Genomic DNA, 23,807 nt, shown 5'->3' on the forward strand with positions numbered 1-23,807 from the left:
GGACTCAGCATTATAGAATCGGAATTGTTTACCTTATAAGGCTTGCCATTGACCAAGGCAGACAGTGTAGACCGTGGAATTTTGCCAGACCTCGTTTTGGGTAACTGCTTGACAAAAACTGCATTCCGAAAAGCAGCCACAGGGCCAATGCTCTGCCTAACATGTTTCACGATTTCTTCCAAGACTTGTTCTTCTGTTGCATTTATATCTAGTGAGAAACAATGTGAGCTGGGAAGTGCAAAACTAACGGCAATCATTCCATCCCAAACAGCCAGGAACGACAGAGACAGCTCACCTTTTTTCAACACGCAGAGGGCTAAAGGAACATGACCTTTCAAAGGGTCTTCTTTGCCAACCACAGCACAGTCAGCAACAGTGCCATGCGAAAGGACTGACTGCAATAAAAAAGGCCATGCTTTAGAAAAAAAAATATATGTATATATATGAAGATTATATGCATATATGATCTTAATATTTTTAGAAAAGGGAATCGTGAGATCCATAGCTGCTTTCCTGCAATTTCCTACAGGTTCACATCATTTCAACTGAGGCAAACAGTTAGGATCCCCATGGTAGTTACTGCGGGCCGACAGTAACAAAGATAAATTGCTTGGCTTCCCTGGAAAGTGAAGAGATTGGTTCTTCATCTTAATTGCTTGTTGATGAAGTCAAAGAAAATGCGTTGTGGCAGCGGGAAGCCGGCCCACAGCTCATCACTACAGAGAGCACTTGAATTATATCACTGAGGGCACAGGAGAGGTCATTGGTGAAGGTGCAGCCACAGTGGCCGTTGAAGACCCAGGATCAAAGAGGTAATGTAAAGAAGTTGAGGCTTGGCACTATGAAGATAGTCTATGAGAGGCTACTGGTGAAAGAGTAGGCCAGGAACAAGGGACCCCAGCATTTTGGAGATGCCAGGACCATGGGAAGATCACCAAGACCAGCAGCAGCGGTAGAGTGGAGCCAGCCGGCGCCTAGAAGACAAGCTGTGTGTGCTGCAGAGGGCAGAGCTGGAGAAGCGACCCAAGCCCCTTGGAGGAGTCCAGAAGATCCTGAGTGAATCCCAGGTAAATGGACATTGAGTTCTTCATTCTGGCGGAGCTTGGTTTTGCTTGGTTGAGATTGTGACAGTGCCCTGGTTCTTCCCTCTTGAAGAAGGTTTTTAATTTTGATTTTTAAGGGAGCCAACAGTTGAAAGACTTGAACTTTTTTTTTTTAAATGGCTATTTTAAAGGAGCTGAAATTTTAATATGTTTGAATTTATAAAGACTTGGGACTTTTAAAGTCACTTAAGATCTTGGGGATGAATAAGAAAGGGAGGGTTGTGGCTGAAGAGTGATTTGTTTGTGTGTCAGGTTAACAAGAAGACAGTTGTACTTGGTAGTTTAGTGAACTTGACACAAGGTAGAGTCACCAGAAGGAGGAGCCTCAGCTGAGGAAATGACCCATGGTGATCCAGCTGTAAGGCATTTTCTCATTTACTGATCAGTGAGGGAGGGGCCAGTCCATGGTGGGTGGTGCCATCTCTAAGCAGTTGGTCCTGGGTTCTACAAGAAGGTGGGGTGAGCAAGCATGGGAAGCAAACCAGTAGGCAGCTCCCCTCCAAGTCCTCTGTATCAGCTCCTGTCTCTGGGAACCTGCCCTGATTCCTGACTTCCTTCAGCGGTGAACAACAATGCTAAAGTGGAAGCCAAATTAACCCTTGCCTCCCCAACTTGCCTTCTGGTCATGGTATTTTGTCCCAGGCATAGAAACCATAACTAAGACATGGAGTTTATTCTATCAGAGAGGAAAGTTATTAAAAAGTCATCATAAAGCTGGGCGGTGGTGGCTCACACCTTTAATCCCAGCACTCAGAAAGCAGAGGCAGCCAGATCTCCGTGAGCTCGAGGCCAGCCTGGACTACAAGACCTAGTTTCAGGACATGCTCCAAAAGCTACAGAGAAACCCTGTCTCAAAAGATAAACAAAAAAGTCATCATAAATGTTTAATTTTTATGGCCATGTAGCTATAAAAAGGGATAAGGTATCTGCAAAAATGGATTATCTAAATGAAAGATAACACTGAAAGCTGCTAACATCACCCAAGGATATGGACCTCAGAGATAGCTTCCCTTAGCATAAGACAATAAGAAGATATGGATAGACATTTACCAGGCAAGGGAGATGGGACAAGGGAAAATCTCAATGAAACCACCCAAGATTGATTCAGATCAAGAAATAAGTGAGTGAGGCTGGGGAATAGAGACCAAACAATGGTGATGGTAGAAGAGAGACTGCCGCTTACGAAAGTGAGCTGTTTGGGGGATTTAATTCAACTTTTTGAATCACTGGCAAGGAATGTAGCAACTTCAGGAATAAGAAATGCAAAGTCAGAGTGAAATTTTAAGGTATATATTTGGAGCAGGCATAGAATTACAATAAATTAAGCAGAAAGTGGAAACTCCCCATGTAGATCGTGCCCTCATGCGTACACAGCCTGCCTGCCTCATGTGCATATTTATGCCTCTTTGCTATAATCTATAGGCTCTGACAATTTGTGGCATATATCAGCACTGTACAATACACAGAATAGCTTGACTTATTTCCAAATGTCCTGTTTCATCATTGATCCTTCATATCCATTATTATTAACATTAATTATTATTAAATATTATTATTGACATTAATCCTTTTGCTCTACCCCAATTCCTTCTCTCATGGGACCATAAAATTATAACCATTTTGTCTCTATTTTCAGATTGACTTTTTATACTTAAGTATAAGAAGAGGTTTTGAGAAACATGGACTTTTATATCAGTATGGAGAATAGCAAACTATTGAGGGAGGGAGGTGTCTGTTTAGACTGGGTAACATACTAAGGGTCTTACAGTGTACTCATGTTGGGGTAGTAGATGTAAAAATATCACATTAAGAAGCAAACAAGATAATAATATGTGACAATATTTTGGGTCTGTGTGTGAATAATCTAGAGAGATTATGTAAAGATAATAAGAAAAACCCTAAGAGGTTTGAACTTGAGTAGTTGGTTGGAAGAGATTTAGTTTTTGTTAATTGGGTTTTGTTTTTTAAACTAAAAATTGCTAGACTTAGGAAAAAACATTGTGTCTTGCCTCAGAGATGGTCCCTTTAGATACATTGAAGACACCTATGTATAAAAGTTGTATCTAGGAGACTCATGATCTGAATATCACCTGTAGATGTCATTCATGCAAAGATAGCAATGGAAGCTGTAGACATGGATCATATTATTGAGGAAGAAAGTAGAAAAAAAGAAAATTTGAAGAACATAAGGAACACTAACATCTAATGGACACCCATAAAAGAAGCAACTGGCAAAGAAGAAAAATCCCAAAAGATGGGAGGAGTGTGTGTAAAACAAAACACAACAGGATTAGGAGGGTGCTCGCTTAAGAACCAAGTGTTCATTGTTACTTGCTATTGATTTTCTTTATGAAACCATATTGAAACTGTGCCTTCTCTTTTCAAAACTCTTGGGATCCTCAATAAACAACAGGATATTTGGCACAAATCCAATGTGTGACCTCACACAGCCCCAACTGGAAATGGTAATACAAATCATTAAAATATCCCTTCTCTGAATGCCTGGGTTGTGTTTCTGTGCACACAGCTGTTACCTCCCACAAATGCCGAGAATGGGGCATGCTAAAGAAGTACTTGAGACAAGCATTCCTTCTTTGTCTCCAAAATCAAAAAAGTTCTGCTGCAGATATACCGTGCAGTCTGTAAGCCACGACTTCAGTTTCTAGTCTCAAAATGTCCTGTTTTTATAACCTTTTTACTTTTAAAGTCCATATGTTGAAAGTGCAGAGATAACTCACTGCCTGATTTTATTTATTTATTTTGGCAGTTACTATAGCCAGTTGCCAGTTATGGTAAAATAACTTACTCAGAGCAAATGACACATAGCTTTGGTAGGCAAAATAGTGTAATTTTTTTTGATGAATGAAAATGGCTCTTTTACTTGGCTATCTAGAGTCATCAACAAAGTGTTCCTTGGTGCCCCAAGCCTCTGTAACCTAGTTTTGTAACATGCTGATGTAATCTCTTCAAATGATTTTTATTTAAAATATTATTTAGATATTTTATTGCCTAGCCAGTATGACAATACTACTAACTAAGAATACATATCAAAACTTCCACACTGTACATTTTTCCATTTAACATTTAATTGCTTCACTTTTCTTTCTTTAATGGTGACACATTTTAAAATAGTTAGGAAATCAATTGTTTTTTACAGTTGAAAGGGCAATTTATAAATTAATCACATAATTCCCTAGAATATAATATCAAAGTGTTCCATTTTATCTGTTCAGATAAGTTTTTAGTTTGTAAGAATACAAAGCCATTTTCCAGAAACAGGTATCAACTCTAAATAAAGCTCATTATAACAATGAATATTATGCTTTTCAACCATTCAATAGGCACTATAAAGGAAGAGAGAGGGCTTTCTTGGTTGCTCTACTCATAATATTTGCATGGTAGATGATGGTTTCAAAATCACAATTTAAAAGAACAACATCATAACACACATTGACGATATCTGAGAAAAAGAAGCTGATCAAAATTTTATGGAGAAGACAATGAAAGCCCTATCTGCACATCACCTCCACATGACGTCAATAACTATTCATAATAAACTTGCATTAGGACAAAAGACAGAAGTACAGCTTAAATCATTACTGTCTTGATAAATATCTGCTATTGTTCCAAATGTGGTCATTTTTCTATATGTTTTAATGAATTTATGGGCTCTTATTAAGTCTTTAAGGCAACATACTCAAGTTTTGAAGTTAAGTTTTTTTTTTAAAATTTGCATATAATCAATATTAAAGACTCCATAGGTTGTATTTGTATAGTGAAGTGTATATGTGTGTGCACACGCATGTGTGTGTATAACAATAATAATCACAGAAAAGGGTGCTATTAATTTGAGACTTCAAGAGAGGGACATGAAGGGAATAAGAAGGGAAGTATACAGGAAAAGTTAGAAGGAATAAAGGGGAAATGATATAATTTTGACCAAAATATTTAAAAATTATTTTAATAATAAAAGATCTTTCAAATCAGTCATCCTCCATGTCATTTCATGAGAACTGCTGGTCTCCATGGCCAGGAAAAGGTGGATGCTTTTTCAGCTCCTCGGCCACTGAAGTAAATACTCAGTGCATCGTTACAGATGTTCTGTGTCTACTGAAATTTCTAGGGGGTCTTTAGAGAGGACGTGGAAATGTACATACATGGAAATAGACCCAATTGTCGTTACATCATCCTTAAAATAACAAAAAATAGCTAACTTTGGAGAACATTGTGCTCGATCAGAATAAACTTCACAGGGGAGAATCTACAAAGACCCTGACCCAGGCTTCGCAGGCAGCATTTTCAGAGCAGATCCCCATACTCCCAGGGATAGTACTAGACTAATTAACAAACTTCAACTTTTGTTACAAATGAAAACTGAAGGCCGAGAGTCCAGTGTTTTTCCCGTAGTCTCTGTCTACAGCAGTAAGAGAGAGCTGAGGAAGAGAGAGAATGCTGGCTCCTGCTCGAGTTGTCTCATCAACCCCAAACTAGAAATTTTCAGTCTCATTTTTCATGAGGACACTTTGAACTTCCTCCAAGTTTCTCAGTTCGCCGGCTCCTTGCTAGGCTTTCAAAGATTAATCAAAGTTTAAAATAGATCTTATTGCTAAGTAGGCACAGGAGGCTATTTCGTGCACTGGGGTCTGCAAAAATAATGTCCTTTTAAATTTATAAAAAGTATTCGACAGCTCCATTTTCTTGCACAAAGAATAGAAAGATCAGAGTATTCTGAAATATTTCTGACAGCAATTTTCATAGATTATCAGCTGCTTTTATGTTCACTAATTTAATACCCTTTTCAAATTTTATTTAACCCATTGATTATCCAATATCAAATGGTAAGCCCCAAAATCATATATACATAAACAATAACAAACAGATTCTATAAGATATATATGAATATTAATGTATCCATATATAGAAAGTAATCATATATATGAAAACAGGCCATGGATTTGAAGAGAAATATATAGGAAAGTTTAAATAGATTAAAAGGAAAGAGGAACCGATGTAACTATACTTTAATTTAAAAAGATAAACTGTAAAAATTTAAGAAATTTAAGTAGTAAAACTAGAAATAGGTAAGCATTTTAATCATACTTAAAATCAGCACTTAACTGTTTACATTTATGGAAATGGATTTTTCAGAGGATTCAGGACCTTACATTCTTTTGAAATACACTAAAATATAAGTTTCTGGTTATCACAAATTATAGTCATTTAAAAACAAGATAATCGTGTAATATCATTAAAAGTCATGTGGTATAGAGTGCGTGATAAGTCACCTCTTACTAAAACATATCACAGTCTTCTTCTAGAAATATCAACATTCTAGCCTTGCCCAGAAGGTTGGGCATACCAATAAGAGAGAGTAAAAATATCAGAGAGAAAATTTCAGGCACATGCTGTATATTAATTTTCTAAGATATTTAATGAGAAACAGGAACATGCCAATAAGTAAGTGATTACACAGATATTCCAAATAAAGGGAAAAGAGGCCAAATGTAAAATAAAGTTTCTTATTAGGCATAAATATTCAATAATAATTAATCATTTATTTATATTAAGAGACATGTTAGAGTCAAGGGCTAAAAAATATTCTAAGACCCTGTAACAATATTTCTGTTGAAAAATCAACAACTCAGGTCTGCTTTCTTCATTTTGCTACTTTCTCTGCTCATTTGAGCTTGCCTGAATTCTGCTGTTACACAGTGAGGAGAATGTCAGTAGAAGCATAAAAATCCATAACACATAACCATATAATTGACTAGGACAATTTTCATCCTAAAAGTAAGGGAACTAAGAACTCTGACTGATAAGGGCTATGCAAACATCACCTTCACAGTTTGATTAGCTAGGCTACAAGAAAAGCAGATGAATTTTGGCATTAATCTTCTAGAGGCAAGAAATTAAAAGTTCATACAAGCAGAACCAGCATTTGACAGCACATTGAAATACATGAAGCAAAAATTTCCATTTCAAGTTAGGACAAAATGTTGTCATTTAATAACAAGATATTATAATAGCACATGATGGGCATGCGTTCTGGGACTTTTTATGACTTTTTTTATTCAAAAACATCACACTGACTGACACTAAAGATGTCATTAAAAAAATAAGGTCATCATTACAAGAAAAATTAAGTTGTTTAGTTTGACCTGAAGTCAGGCATAGCCATGAAAGAAGATGAACCTGCCAATTAAAAGGAGAAAAATGGGACTTTGGGATCTTTTGATGCTGATACATTGAGTTGTTAATCATGTTAGCTTTAGTTTTTCCTTCATTAAATTTTTCATTGTTTATTCCATGCAGTATAGGAACTATTCTGGAGTTCTCCAATAGGAATAAAAAAATAAATAACTAGACCTACTTTATCTTTTCTAATTAGACTTACTACAGTGACATTTTACCAGCTAAAATACCTATCAGAAGTTTCATAATAACTTTCTTAGTCATAGACTCATGTAAAAATGGCAAAATTAAGTAACTATCAGTTTTCAAGAGCTATCTGTTTTCTTTTTTCAATTTTTAATTCTTATTTTTATTGCCATTATTCATTATATGCAGAGATAGGCATATAGGGATATTTTCAATGGTAATCATATATACTTCGTTTATGTTCACATCCCTGTACCTTCCCATTACCCCTGTCTACACTAATTGATCCTTCTATTTCCTGTTTTTCCCAAATATATACATATATGTATATATATACATATATTTTTCCATGTGTATGGAAAATATATATATATATATATACATATATTTTTCTATATGTATGGAAATAAATAGTATATGTCCACATAAATATATATTATCAAATGTGGAACTTCCAATAAGTATATACAGAAAAATATCCAAGAAAAACCTGCGAAGCCTTGGCAGAGGCCCAAATGAAGGAACAGAGAAAGGAACCTGGAAGCAGGCCTTACTTTCCCCATTCCAGATCAATACTACAAAAAAAAAGCAGGACTAGTTCCTGACCCTCAGACTCTCCACATTACACCAAATGAACATCAAGTAAGCTGAACCTTTTTCTTCTCATGAGAAACAGCATACCCTGTGGGAGGGAGAACAAGAGTCTCTCCACTCCACACTAAAAACACAAAAAGATTCACTGTTCATTGCTTTCCCAATCAGGACCCATGAAGACCAAGAATGGATTTCTGCTGACTCACCCTGCTCTACCTTAGGACATGCCAGGATTCACACAGCCCCTGTTTTCTCCCTGTGAATATCATTCATGAGGATACTTTGGAATGAACCCAGGTAACAGAATGACCAAGCGAAATGTCAGTTTATCACATAGAAGCCAGTTAAAGACAAACGCGAGCAACAGAAATAAAGGCTTGATATTTGGATTCCGTATTCGCTTTAAAGTCAGTGCTCTATCCTGGAAACCAGTCATGAGACAAAGCAAAAAATTCAATATTTTTTTTGGATACATTGAAGATTGAGGGCTCAAGAATAAGTCACTGCAGGAAAAGGAAAGGAAAGAAGGGGACACAGGCAATCACACCTTCCTGGAACAAACTCTACCAGACCAAGTGCAAATGTAGGAAGATATGAAATGAATGGGGGGCAGTCTGAAAACTGAAAATTTTACCAAGAACCCTCCCCTCAGAACTTCTGTGCTGCATAGCTGAGCGCAAAGGTGAATGTCAGAGACAGAAAAATGTAGAGCTCAATAAAAATAAATAAATAGAAAGAAAGAAAGAAAGAAATGAAAGAAAGAAATAGATCTCACATTTTAGATATGAATGAGGAAAAGCACTACATTGGAAGGTTTCAGGACAGTCTGCAGGTTCTTCTATGTAAGCTCCACATTATAAAAAAAAAAAAAAGCAAAAACAAACACCAAAATACTGCCTTGACACAGCCTAACTTGGTGGGTTTATATCTTATCTAATGCAGAAATGGAAATGATCAATTCTAGAACCCTTCTAGCCATCCTGTTGACTTCTGCCACTCACTTATGGTATCACATAAGAAATATCATCTAGTTCAAAAATTCTTATAAAAATAAGAATTACCTTCAGATTAAAAGAGAAAAAAGAAACTACATTCAGATAGTATGCTTGTACATAGAGTATATCAAGATACCTAAAGGTTAAAAAATACTTAGAATTAGTTACATATAGTTAGCAAAAATAGCATAGTACTCAAAATTTTTTGAAAAGTCAAAATATTTACGTTTACTAGCAATTAGTATTTGTAAACTACTTAAAGAATATACCCTACCTTCAACAGCTAAACATCAAATGCTTGACAACAGATCTGCCAAAATGTATTCACAAAACACATTATGAAAAAAAGATCAAAGAATATCTACAGCAATGAGGAAGGACACAATGCTTATGGATTAGAAGGTCAAAGTCATTCAGATATAAACTTTCCCAAGGCAATCTGTAATGTAATATATATATGTGGGTTTTACTATAGCAATCAACATTGGTGAATGGATTCATTGTAGTCACAAAAAAAAACTCATCATGTCTATAAAAGTAGAATACCCAGAAAAGCTAAGGTGATATTGGGAAAGAGTAGCAAATGCAGGGAACATACTACTTGACCTTAAAAATCCTCCTCAGGGCTACAATACCAATCCAGTCTAGTCCTGGAGAAATGGTAGACTCCTCGCCTAATGAAGCAAGTTAAAAGAAAACAGACCATTCAGATCACATCGGCTGATTTGTGGTAGAGAGGCTAAGATTATTCAGAGGGGAAAAGGAAAATCATACTGGTAAAATGATATTACTGAAACACCAATCAAGACATTTCAAACCAACAGGCATATTTTTCAGACATTTCACCTATATATATATATATATATATGCTTATATATACACATAAACATATATATATATAAACAAATAAGTATGTAAATCTGTTCAACATTTTTTAAAATTTATTATGTATACAATATTCTGTCTGTGTGTATGTTTGCAGGCCAGAAGAGGGCACCAGATGTCATTACAGATGGCTGTGAGCCACCATGTGGTTGCCGGGAATTGAACTCAGGACCTTTGGAAGAGCAGGCAATGCTCTTAACCACTGAGCCATCTCTCCAGCTTTCTGTTCAACATTGTTAATGGTTACCTCAATCAAAAATATAATATAATAAAGTATCATTATCCATCTATTTTATTGGTTTAAAGATTAGTAGCAATACCAAGGTCTGTAAATGATAAGAAGAAATAATTGCCAAATGTTGTCAGTGGGAACACAAAAAGAGTATCCTAGATTAATGAAACAGGTGAGCTAAAAATAGACCACTTGAATAGCATCGGCTGATTTGTGGCAGATAAGCTAAGATCATTCAGTGGGGAAAAGGAAGAGTTTCACAGTTTATTATGAACATACATAGGTATTCTCATATTACCTAGAAAATATACTGTAAGTATACAGCCTATAGCAATGAAATGGTTGTCACCAAAAAAAACCAGAAATTGAATGCATGCAATAAAATACTATTTCAGAAAATTGTCCAAAATTAGGACAACCAATTTGTCCAATGGAAGAATAGATACCTAAACTCATCAGAGCATCTAAACAATGTAATTCTCCACCAGAATGTTAAAGGACCAGAATTATGGATGTTTAAAGGAACTCCAATAAATCACCAATTTATTATCTTATAACAAAGACTCTAGTCCCAAAAGGTTGCAGTACTGTATTTATGTTACTTATATAAAATTTTATGTTATGCAGTCTTAGTAGCAAAGAAAAATCCAGGGTTGCCAAGAGTTATGAGGGTGAAAATATAACGGTGGTATTAAATAATTCATTTGAATTATTGAATGTTGAAAATCTTTATATTCTTTCTTCTGATGATGTATACAAGAATCTATATAAATATAAAAGCTCATAGATTGTACAATGAAATAGTTACCTGAAAAAATTAAGTAAAGAAAAAACACTGGTGGATGCTTTATAAATTACACTGAAAAAATTTCAGGAACTGAGAGCAAAAGAAAAAAAATAAATCACTTGAGGGCTAAAAGCAAGCCTGATTATGAAGGAGTATTATACCATGATGCGAAAGATGGGTAAGCATCTGGTAGCAAGCAGCCAGTGTACACAGGCATTTCCACAGGGAACAAGTGTGCACAAAGGCTTATAACGTCTCATCTAACACGTAGGAAGGAAAGAGTTAAGTGTGGATGAAATGAAAATACACACAAGCAGAAGAGGCAGAGAGACACAGAGAGGTAGGGGTTGGAGGGAGAAGAATCTAGCTTTTCTCATAAATGAAGGTGTGGTCATTTTCCAGATGACGGAACCTCAGCATTCCATCAGGTTCATCACTTCTCACTGACACTACTTGGTACAGAAGATCAGTATTCATCAATACCTCTTCAATAGCACCTGCAGAAATCCTGTGGCCTGCAACATTTATTACATCATCCACCCGAGACATGACATAGAGGTAACCTTCCTCATCCATGTAGCCAGCATCCATAGTGTCATAGTATCCCTGAAAGCAACAATGCATGTATTTCGTTAGCATGCAGTGGTAGGCAACAGCAGGATCATTGTTCAATGCCTGTTAAAGTATAAAAGGGGACATAAATTGATTTATTATGAGTACTTGACTATTTCCACAAGCTTTGAGGTTAAATTGCTTTTGGTTTTGAATCCTAACTAGATATTTTTGCTCCGTTAACAAGCAGGAATAATTTAAACTGTCCTTATATATGTTCAAGTTACGTATGTGAACTTGGAATTATAAAATTTGTGAACCCAAATACTTCCTCTAATGGAGAAGTGATGGCTAAATATTTCTGATATTTTTGGTATCCCAAGAGAATTTTTAAAAAGATTTCAAGTTGTATCTATTTCAAAAACTATCTATAAAAAATATAGAAAAAATTCACTTGTTTTCTGACTTTGATTACGATTGAACTCAGGCCTCAGTGAAATTTAATAATCGTTTTGACAATAATATTTCACCGATCTTAAAGTAATAGACCTTTGTTTAGAAATCACAATAGAAAAAAAGAATCAAGAAAAAATGTCCAAAGAAAATTACATATTATTGTCTTTAATATGTCTAATTTATTTGATGCTTGTATTTAAGCCTAATCTCTTAAACAAATCCAAATAAATGACTTCTGTATCTGTTAACCTTTCTAATACTTGCTGTGCTTCTCTCTGAAATGAGTAAATGCAGTCCTTCTTACCAGACTTCAACAAACTCGACAAAATGGGATGTATGGTGGAGGGCGGGTCCAGCTACACACCCGCAGGAATTGCAATTCTTCCTGCATACAGTATTTATGATAGGCCACTTGGAGAAACAGGGAAGGGCAGGCTATGTTGGTTCTAGGCTCAACCCTTTCTCTTCTAACCTGCACGAGCTGAATTAAGTTGTTTGGCCCATGCTTTTATTAAGCCTGTCAATGACGAAAGGGGTGAGGTCAGGAAATAAGGCAAGTGTCAAGGTACCTCATGCAGTTTAACCGTACACTGGGGCTCAGAGGAGACTTCTGATCTTAAAGGCAATCATGCTAAAACCACACGTGCATATCGCTTGCCATCATTAGGTGATAATGAATTGTATCCGGACTCTGATGAATTACCTGTGGCCCATCACATAAACTGAATTGGCTGACTGGAGTCAAGTCAAATGACAAATATTTCTGCCACACTCGATCAGGAGAATGTTTAATCTTGGCTGTTGAGGTCACTTGTCTCTGAGATGTCTTTCTAAAGAAAGCGATTTAATCCTTGTCATTCGTCTGGTTGAGTAGAGCATCTGTCTTTCACTCACATACAATAAAGTCAGAATGCTAACTACTCGGACTCATGGCTTTCATGAAATTCTCACCATTCCTTCACTTTACCCTGGCACATAATAAGGACAAGATGAGGGCAGGATGCTGCTGTGTACTCTCACCGTGTTACCATGAGCACAGCACACAGATGAATGACAAACTGACACCCAGGAAGCCAAGCTTTGTCACCTGGGTCACAGGGGTGAGAAACTGGGCTTTATGGGTACTGTCTCTAATGTGTAAATTTATTTATGTTTAAATGGTATTTTAAAATAAAAGATTGAGAAAGCCTGTCAAAACGAGATAAGGGTATGGAAAATACATTAGATTTTATTCATTAACTACGTGTAGTGAGGTGTCCTAATGACTTTCCAGCTCTGAGCGGTTGCTTGCTCTTAGTCTGTAGAGAGGAGGCCAGTAAAATGTCCAAAATTATTGGAGCCCAATATTACTGCGTTCAATTTTTAAATATTCTGATACTTAGAGTTAGTAAGAATGAGTGAAACCTTCCTAATGACAGTTATTATCCAAATGACTGGTTTGGATAATTCCGGCTTGGGTCACTGTTATCCTTGAACCTGGAGGCTGGTTTGTATAAACCTAAAGAGTTCTTTTTGATCTATGATCCTAGAAGCATGTTGCTTAAGATACCAGGCCAAAAAAAAAAAAAAAAAAAAAAAAAAAGCACACACAAAAAAGTATATTAAAGTTCTCACAGGAAATTTCTCAAAGTATAAATGCTTGAAAGCTTCCTGATTCTTCCAGAGTCCCGAAAAAGCCCCAGGTGGTAACGGCAACCTTAAACAAACACAGGAGAGATAAAATTACTATGAATAAAATAATAAAAACAATCAATAATAGCTATTAATATTATACATTGCACTAACATGATAAATTTTCTCATTCAAATGCAGACCATTAATTTGCTGGGAAGATCATGTTTAATTTGAGGGCAAGTAGAGAACCATAAAATAATACAATTATTTAAGAATTATTATAGTTTTTTTAGCACTCACACAATATCAAAATACAAATAAGCACACTATATCAGTGGAAAAGTGAATTATTTAAGAAAAACACTTCTATTGTAAAAATATTTTTGCAAAATATCAATATATCAGTTTTCACCTTTGTCTGCATAATGGAATATTTTCATTTAGGTACTTAGTCTTTATCATTTTTATTCCTCTCCCTCTTTGAAGCTGCCTTTCACTGAATGCTCTTCTTTTCATGACCATTGAGCCCTGTATATTTTATAACTCCACTGAACGCATTAAAACATGGAGCATACAAAATACAAGATTCTGTGTTTCTTTTCTATATGGCCAATCCCATACTGCATTCTTCCCTCTATACCATCGAATTAGTGTTATTTGAAAAGAAATGGCCCATACAATGTTTTCAGTGCCAAACTGATGAGACAGGGGTGATGGGGTCGGAAGGTCGTCCCAACATCAGGCATACATGACACCAAATTTTATTCCCACATGTATCGGAAAGTGTTAATAGGAGTGGGAGCAGCTGTTTTTACCTCTGCTGGTACTCCACCTTTTCCACCACATTCAGTCACCCCACGGTTAGCTCTACTTTGCTCATACTAGGGCTTTTAATTTTCTCCTTTTTTTTTTAAAAAAAGGAATATGCTAATATTTCAAGACATTATGTAATTGCAGAAAATGCATGGAAAAGCACTTAGTACTCCCAAAATGCAAGGCAACAGCAAAAGCTGCAGAATGCTGACTCACTGCTACCGTGGCAGCCCTGACTATTAGTGCTCATCATTTACGCTGTTTAAAGGCAGCAGGCCAAGGCGATAAGACCCCTAGGCTCTTTCAAATGATGTTACTACATGGATCTTTCTAAATAGCCATGCAAATAATCTCGCTTTATCGGTCTGTTTTAAATCAGCATGCTAATGGTGTGCAAAAAGGAATAAAAGTCAATTTTAGAAACTGAAATATAACACTAATATAACAACGTCCAATAATCAAGTTAAGGACATCGTTGAGATGCCAAAAGTACAGACGTAAAATAGACATTATGTGGAAAATCAGATTCCACCGAGGGCCAGGGGATCAGCAATCATGGGTGAAGCAGATTATCTGTTAAATAAAAGAGAATAAACCCGATGCAGATTCACATTGATGTGGCCACTGTCAATTTTTCCAACAAAATATATCAAGGTATGGGGCCCCTTCTAACACTCCTAGTATCCTTTTTGGACAGACAAATAGTTTTAAACATTCTCTTCATTACATTATGAGAAAAAAGGGGAAAATAAGGCTGGAATAATAAATGATGACTGGCATCCATACTGGTGTAAGGATAACAGAGACTTGAAGCATGTTGGTACAGAGGAATGTGCACCCAGCTCTCCACACACATATTCCCCTTAATGAGAGCTGTCTTACTGAGGAACATATTGTTAAACAACCATATTTTTCTTATTGTATCTACACAAAAGCAGAAATTCTGTTTCATAAGCATCTGTACAACGTCTGTATAATCCCCACACCCACATCATCCATCTCTCTTATTCTAATGAAGCTCCGGTTCAGGTTTCAAAATATAACCCCCTCTGCCTTTTAAGGCGCCGTCATTTTATATCTTCACATATATCCTACTGTTTTGGACTAACACTCTCCCTCTCATCTTGAAGTCTGATGTATAGCCTTGATGCCCTCTACTCCAATAAACCTCATTCCTGAAGAAAATCATAAATTAGGTATCAGCCTCCCCTTTGGACCAACAATTGCTGTTTTCTCATATTTTATTTAACCTGAGATGCAAAGAGATAAGGAGCTTTGAGTTCCCCACTCAACTTGTATCTTCAAGAGTAGAGCCATCATTTATGGTGTTGATTAAAACCATGTCTGGTAAGGTAGTGTGGCTAATGTCTTTCATCCAAACACTTATAAGATAAAGGTAGGAAAAACAGTAATTCTTATCACACACATACACACACACACACACACCACAGAAAAACAAAGAAACAAAAAATAATCCTATGTCTAAACGTTTGAAGATAAGTCCACATGGAAATAAGGGTCTCAGTAAGTATAAAAAGCTTGGAGATGAAAGGGATGATCAAAGTAGAGTTATGGACAGGAAAGAAGATAACAGAGGGAACACAACAAGAAACCAGGAAGATTTAGAACCAGGAGATCACAGTATCTATGGCAGGAAGTCTGAGAATACTAATAATGTCCAAGTATCCCATAAGCTCAATAGAACAAACTTTGCTTTAAAATGGGTTCTAAATTCAGTAATAAAACTTAGTATTTAAGGGAAATGTTTTGAATAATCTTAACATTGTCATTTCTGGCCATGTAGGCAAGATAACAAAAGGAAGGTATGGAGAGAAAGCATGAATGTTTTCATGAGACAGAGTCTCAGTGCGTGGCTCTGCCTGTCCTGCAACTCCATGTACAGACCAAATTTGTGGTACTGACCACAAATTTAAGATATCCACCTACCTCTGCTTCTGTCCCCTGAGTGCTGGGATTAAAGCATGTGCCACCACACCTGGCTTACACTAGATGCAAATGTCAGTACTGTGTTTAACCAAGAGAGATGCTGCTTCATGGCTTAATGCAGCAAGCAGTTTGTGGAGAGAAGATGAGGTGTGAAAAACGAAAGAGCATCAAGGGAATTATTCACCTGTAACATTCCTTCACAAATTAACACTTTGGTCAGATCACACTTTCATTTCCTTCATTCATGTACTCCACTTGCTATTTCCTCAGTGCTTGCTGTCCCTCACTCTGCCTGTCATGCATTAATAATACAATAATATAAACTATGATCTCTGATGCATGGAGATCCTGGTGTAAAGTGAAATGTCAAAATTTAGTAGTTTAATAATATAAATAAGAGGAAGTTTATAGTTAACAATGCTTTCTCCATTTATAAAATATGTTACATTATAATCATAGGTTATTATGGTATATCACTTCTTCAAGTGAGTTAAATAATGTAAAGTGAAAATCCCCACGATACTTTGGGAAAATATTTTACAGCAATAAATTGAACTCTACATTTCCAGAAGCTTCCAAAATGAAATTTTACATCCTTACTTCAGATAAGATGTATATTACTAGAAATGACAAGAATGGTTGGCTCAAGTCAATTAAATACTTGAAGAAAACAGCTTAATTGTTCATAAGTCCAACACTATGTTAAGATGAAGGAAGGGAATGCTCTCTGATCCTCACTGACAAGATGTGATATCTCGATAAATTCAGATGTTTTTCTTTGAATATTGAAATTGTGCCTAAACAGAGACCTCTGAGGCAAGTTTCATTATAACATTAGAGAAAAGCAGAAAAGTTTCAAACTGAAAATATTTGTGATAAATACATACATTAAGATAGATAGACAGATACGTAGGTAGATAGATAGAGAGTGGGGGATGAATGGATAGATAGATAGATGATAGATAGATAGATAGATAGATAGATAGATAGATGATACATAGATAGATAATAGATGAGACAAAAGATAAAGTCAGAAGTTAGTTATATGTTTATATGTGGACAAGACAGAGACAACTTTTTTTCGGGCAGTATTCCAATCAAAAATGTTTGACTTTATTGATATCTTAAATATTATCTTAAATATTATATAAATTACTATTCCTCCCTCTGTAATAATGGTATAATGGAGTATTTTCCTGACTTACAAAATGTCTTACAAAATGAATACATTATACAGTTAAAATAAAAAGAATGCACTGGTCTAGAAAGAAAGAGAGGTGAGAAAATATTCAAACAATCTTCTTGTGGTCTATTTTCCTCCTCCAAATTCTACTACTGTGTGATCTTTTCACTAACTCTTGCAAGCAGATTTTTTTTTTATTTCTCTAATTGCAAAATAGTGGTTCAGTTTAGGTAACACCCTTTCCAAAGAGGCCATACTGAATTGGGAAAGAAATAGCCAAGACAGCAGCGGTTTCTGTGTGAGGAGGTCAGAGTGTAATGAGGTCATTAAAAAGCAAGACCATGATGTCACTTGCTGAAGATGGTAACCAAGCCCCGAGTTATCTGAAATACAAAGCTCCCCTTGGCATGATGCTTCCTTATCATCTTGAAACCTAAACTGCATTCTCTATTCAACTCAGAAACCCTGGGCTACAGAAATGAAGCATTTTAGTTTCTGTTTTCCTGCATAATTCTGGAATGAAGCGCTATCGTTGTCCTCTTGGTAGTGTTTACAGTGGGGAGTATCTTGGGATTTGAATATGAGGTTACTTTTTATTCCTAGAAGGGAAAGCCTAAAACATTCCCTTCTCTCCATATGAACCAAGACTGAGTGGGTCCTAGCTGTGTTATTACTAATGCTATTCTTTGCTTCATGTCAAAATTAAGGAAGATGCTGATCTCTTCATCTCCCTGACAGGATTATCACAGGGCCAAGAAAAGATCACACTAAAACAACGATCAAAGATTTACAAGAGAGCAGGATGATAACCCTGTGTCATATTTGTGTTTAGTCAAAGGATACACCCCAAAGGAAGCTCTCCTGGTAGTTTCTCAGGATGGGAGCATGGTATATGAATAACTGCCATAAAACTGTCACGATACAAACAAACATTAAAGTCAGGATCTCAGTATCTACAGAATGAGAAATTGGCTGGCGGTGAAGTAAAAGCCATTTGGACAATTCCACAGTCTCTGCCACGCTATCACTGCCCCAAGATAAGGTCAGAGGAACACAGCAGGAAGTAGATAAGCCATGCTTCCCAAGGCAGCAATGAACCTGGTCAGAAAAAAAATGTATACACCTGAGAGAGAAAGAGTCAGAGACCAATGGTTTTAATAACTGTGAGCACCATGTTTTGAAGGAAGGCAATTGCAGTTAAAGTCTTTTAAATGTGCTGTTCCATGTTGTCTGAAAATTACTGACTCACAGTTTTATTTCTGCACATTAGATTTCTGGATGCAATTACAGGAGCACCTTCTAAAATTCATGAGCATTTTGTATTCATAGCAACTCACACACTATAACTGTCACACTAAATTAACTGGCTTCAGAATGCTTCAAAATCAAAAGATTTCTAACAGCCACGTAGACATGGATTTTTCCTTCTAAGACAAATGTAAATTCTCTAAAATTCTCTAAATGAAATTAACTGACAGCAAACAGAAAAGACCCAGGAATATTGCTTATTCAGACTTAGGACCCACAGTAGTTTGAACATCACTAGAATGCTTTCTGATGAAGTCACTCATACAAAAATGACTTCTAGAATCCTATAATTACTGCACAACAAATGGCAGAATCTAACATGAGCAGAAGGTATGCACTTTGATTTTTCCACATGTCACTGCTTCGAATCAAGAATCACCCTACACATACAACTTAAGCAAGCACTAGAGTGCACAAAAAAATTCCAGTTGATAAATTGGTTGGTACAGCTAGTGAAATATGAGTCTGAAAGTAAGTTTATTAACAAAAAACTTCCAAAGCTATTTTGTTAATGCAAAAAATGAGACATATTTGTGCCCATTTTTCTCATTTATTCTACCTAACTCATCTATTATAATATTTTATTTTCAAACACCATCAACTAAAGGAAGAATCAATTTCTAATTTCTATCACATCTTGCCACATTACATCTTTATAATTTATAATGAAATCTAGTACTCAGAATCTATGTATTAAAATTTCTGTTTGATACAGATGGAAGACACCATTCCTTGCTGGTACCAGTTTAAGCATGGAATGCTTTTACACAAAAGCTCTGTTACCTTCAAGGACTTAAACAGTACTAGAAGCCATAAGCAAAAGTCATACTTCATGAGCAATACTACTATATTTGTGCACCTACCAATTCGTGCATGACAAAGCCACTCATAATTAGAATGAGGGGCATTTAAATGGTTTAAAACTATGAGGGCCTCAAATGTTATCACTGAAATCCTGAAAAATCCCCTTGATAGAGATGGTTCATTTAAAGTTTGATTATATAAAGGTGTATGCTGATAAAGAGCTTTAAAGTTAAAAAATGTATTTCCATAATGAATGGAGAGCATTCATCTACAAAGAGGCTCACGTTTTCTCTAGCAAACCCTACTCTTTCCGTATTTTCTCTCAAGAGGTTGTTATATAATAATAAGTTGTTCTATAATAATGTTATTAATTTCAATCTGATTTCAAGAAATATGTTTTTTTAGAAACATAGTATTCGTACACACATACGTATAGAACTTTATATACATATATCTACATATATAAAACTTTCATTATCCATTCATCTGTTGACGAATGTCTAGGTTAATTATAGTTCTTTGCTACAATGAATAGAGAAACAATAAATAATAAACATTGGTGTGCGATTATATCTAGGAGAGGGTATAGAGTTCTCTGGGCATGTGCCAAGGGATGAAATAGTTGAAGCATACGGTAGTCCTATTTTTAGTTTTTAATATGATTTAAAGAAATATGAATACAACCAGAATATTCAAAAATAAAATGTTCCATCTTTTTGGATGTAGTACATCTAAAAAGATTCCATAATCCTTATGTAGTTACTGTAATAACAGGTAAAGAAATATACTCTTATCTAGTCTAATGAGAAAGGACTTTTTTTTATGCCATTTGGTACATAAACAGTTTAGCATTTTATTATGGACCTTAAAACTGCCAGAAAATTTGAAAATAAGTACATGAGCACTGTAACTGGACTAATGAAAACGTACAAGGCCAGTGAGCTATAACTTCCCATCGTGAATAATCCCTGAGAATATGAGCAAAGACCAAGAGAAGCTGACTGTGTGGTTTGAGTGAGAATGGCCTCCAATGAATCATACAGTTGAACACTTGGTCACCAGTTGGTAGAATTGTTTGGGCAGATTAGATGCATCCTTGTTGGAAGTATCTCACTGAGGACAGGCTTTTAAGTTTGAAAAGTTTCATGCTTGTGTTTTAAGATATGAGCTTTCAGCTATTCTTGTTGCCATGACTTTGTTCCTCAATGATGGACACTAACCCTCTGAAAATACATACCGAGTTAAACACTTTTTTATGTGTTGCCTTGTTCTCAGTGTTTCCTCACACCAATAGAGATTAAGTTGACCAATTGAAGAACCTTTAAATGTTGACTATAAAATTCTTAACAGTGGGTAAGATTTCCAACTTCTTTTGTGGCAGGAAAAAAACTCCACATCAGAGACAAACAGTTATAGAAATAGAGATAAGTTAAGAAAGAGAAACTGAAACTCAAGGATAGAAACAGCCTAGAAATCTGGGCATATGTTCAAAAATGGGTTACCATGAAGCCTATGACCCTTTAAAGACCATTAATATGGCACATGTCTTTTCTTGTGATTATGTTTCTGGCTTCTTTTATACTTCTCTGTTACAGGAAACCAGATAAGAAATTGTTCCCAGGCTGTGCTCAGCCAATTGATTTTCTTCATGTGTTACCTTCTTGCCTCTTTCCACATGTCCTGATACTCATTCTGCAGAAAGAGGTTTTAGATAATACATACTACAATTATTTCCCATCATCCTCACTGATGTCTTTAGAATGCTAGTGTAATTTAAGAAAAAAACAACTTTGAATTCATAAAGATATAACTTTGGCCCTTTGTTCTCTTATGTGAATTATATTTGATATAAGTTGCCCATCCCACTTGTCCTTAAATATCTCATCTGCACAATAGGAAAATTATAGTTTTGTTCTTTTGTGAGGATTATTAATGTATCACTATATAAATTTTGGCTCAGTAAGTAATATTAGTTCTTATTAACCATGGGGTTATGACTGATGTTCGTGTCTACCATTCCTGTAGTTAAAAGCAGGCTTTAGAGCTTGAAATCTCTTTAACAAATAAAATCTCTTTTATAAAGTTAATTGCCATTCACAGCATTGGTAGACCATTTTTCTGTATCTCTCAGAACAAACTTTATATATTTTAAACTTTTATAGGAATGTACTATATTTCTTGGTATTGAAATAATTCTACGTGAAGAAATATATTTGCATAACTCTTTGTAGTAAATTGATAGCATTATGTATTTTATGGAAGAAGAGGAACCATGTACCATCTGAAAATACAAGTAACAGAATTCATTCAGTAGAAATCAGTTTTAAGACAAATCTTGTTTTAGCTCTGACATGTGATATTCTTTACTCATAACAACTCATCCTATTGAAGTCTACTGCTTCAGACATATCAGTGAAGATGTGAAAATTATGTTAGAGACACAAGACAGCCTGTATCAATTATTTAAATGTCACAGGTCTTGTGGATACCAATTTATTCAACTACACTTCATATTCTATATCATGATGCTGTACAGCATTTTATAATAAATGGAAATTGAAATATTTTCATTTCAAATTTCAGTATTTTTGCCAGTTAACTGGATGATTAGGAAAAAATGTTTTTAAAAACTGCTATATTTACTGTTGTCAGGAATTTAATAATATGTTATATTTTAATTCAATGATTTTCCATATGCTTAAATATTCATTACAACACAGATGATCTGAAAAAGAGAAAAGATAAAACCAAAGAGATACACATGCAGAATTATGTGTCACCATAAAAGCATAGAAAGAACTGAGTTTCATAATAGAGATAAAACATTTAAATGTCAGGGGAAAAATAAAACTGCTTTTAAGACAGGATTAAGAGCAAACTGTAGCCCATAAAACTTTTTACTGAGTCAACAATATAAACTTGTCAAAAAAATGAACAGTTGTATTCAATTGCAAACTGGTTAATGATGCAACATAATTAAAAATGTATACACCCTTAGGTAATTTGTGAGCATCATAGAGCTCATTTTCACAAACGTAATCATACAGATAAAATATTGGACATGTCTTCTTAATAGACTAAAACATGACATTTACAATCTACTGTCACTGCAAAACACTGCACTTTTTTACAGTAATATTTTCTTCATGGGTACGAGTAAACACTGTAGTTGTGAATGCATGATACAGTTATGGAATACAGAAGCTGGCAACATAGATGTTCTTAACAGTAACAAATACAAAAATCTACACATACTGAGAAATGATCCACTTTAAAATACTAGCAGAATACAAGTAAGTTGCTTGCATCAGCATGACCCGAGCCTCTTGGTGCTGCACTCACAAGAGAGACAAAGGCAGGTGGAATCCTACAGGAGCACCATCTCATCTGGTGTGTCTAGCTGATGTCTAGATGGTAGATATGTCACCGGGACTGTACATTGCACAACTACTGTGACGTTGCTGAGAGAAGTGGGCACAGAAACGACTTCCTCTTTTGCGCTTTCCTTTGGAGATTATAATATAATTACATCATTTCTCCCTTCCCTTTCTTCCTTCCAAAACCTTCCATATAAGTCTCTTTGCTCTCTTTAAAATTCATGTCTTATTTTTCAACCATTGTTATTGAATGTATATATTCTTGTTATATACATATATATATATATATGTATATATACACAATATAACCTAAATATAACCTGCTCAGTTTGTATAATGTTACGTGTATGCATGTTTCCAGTACTGGCCATTGATTTAATTTTCTATATTCTGTAGACAAGATAATTTTATCAACTATACATTACTTGTCAATTGAGAAAAGGGTTATTTTAAAGAACAAGAATTGCCATTTTATATTTTAATTTGAATATGTTGTATGTTATGGGGCTTCCATTTGAGATTACAATTGATCTGGAATCATGCAAAAGCAAAACACACTTCACCACTTGTAAAACCAACACAGTCAATCAATTTGACCTGAATATAACCGGTTTGTTTTTCTTTTACGTGGGCAGGTCAAAATTTTTGCTTACTTTACCACAATATTTCCTAAGCTCCGAGCCTTCAGTTTTTGCATGTTGTCATCCAAAATCATAACTGTAAGAAAAATGTGAACACCAGTCTGAACATAATTGTGAACACAACACTAACTCTCAAAT

General features: G+C 35.4%; 1 protein-coding gene across 1 annotated transcript in view; it reads right to left on the bottom strand.

Moving 5' to 3' along the window:
• The window catches only part of Acss3 (acyl-CoA synthetase short chain family member 3), a 174,280-nt gene that overhangs the window by 3,595 nt on the left and 146,878 nt on the right, over positions 1-23,807 (bottom strand). Inside the window, exons 11-15 of the mRNA XM_038314385.2 lie at positions 23,682-23,745; positions 13,597-13,678; positions 11,458-11,580; positions 296-395; positions 33-208 (exon numbers count right to left, since the gene is read on the bottom strand). Coding sequence (XP_038170313.1) covers positions 33-208; positions 296-395; positions 11,458-11,580; positions 13,597-13,678; positions 23,682-23,745 — 545 coding nt within the window. The remainder of the gene's footprint in view (positions 1-32; positions 209-295; positions 396-11,457; positions 11,581-13,596; positions 13,679-23,681; positions 23,746-23,807) is intronic.

This window comes from Arvicola amphibius, chromosome 17, assembly GCF_903992535.2.
Source record: "Arvicola amphibius chromosome 17, mArvAmp1.2, whole genome shotgun sequence".
In the NCBI taxonomy this organism is placed as follows: domain Eukaryota; kingdom Metazoa; phylum Chordata; class Mammalia; order Rodentia; family Cricetidae; genus Arvicola; species Arvicola amphibius.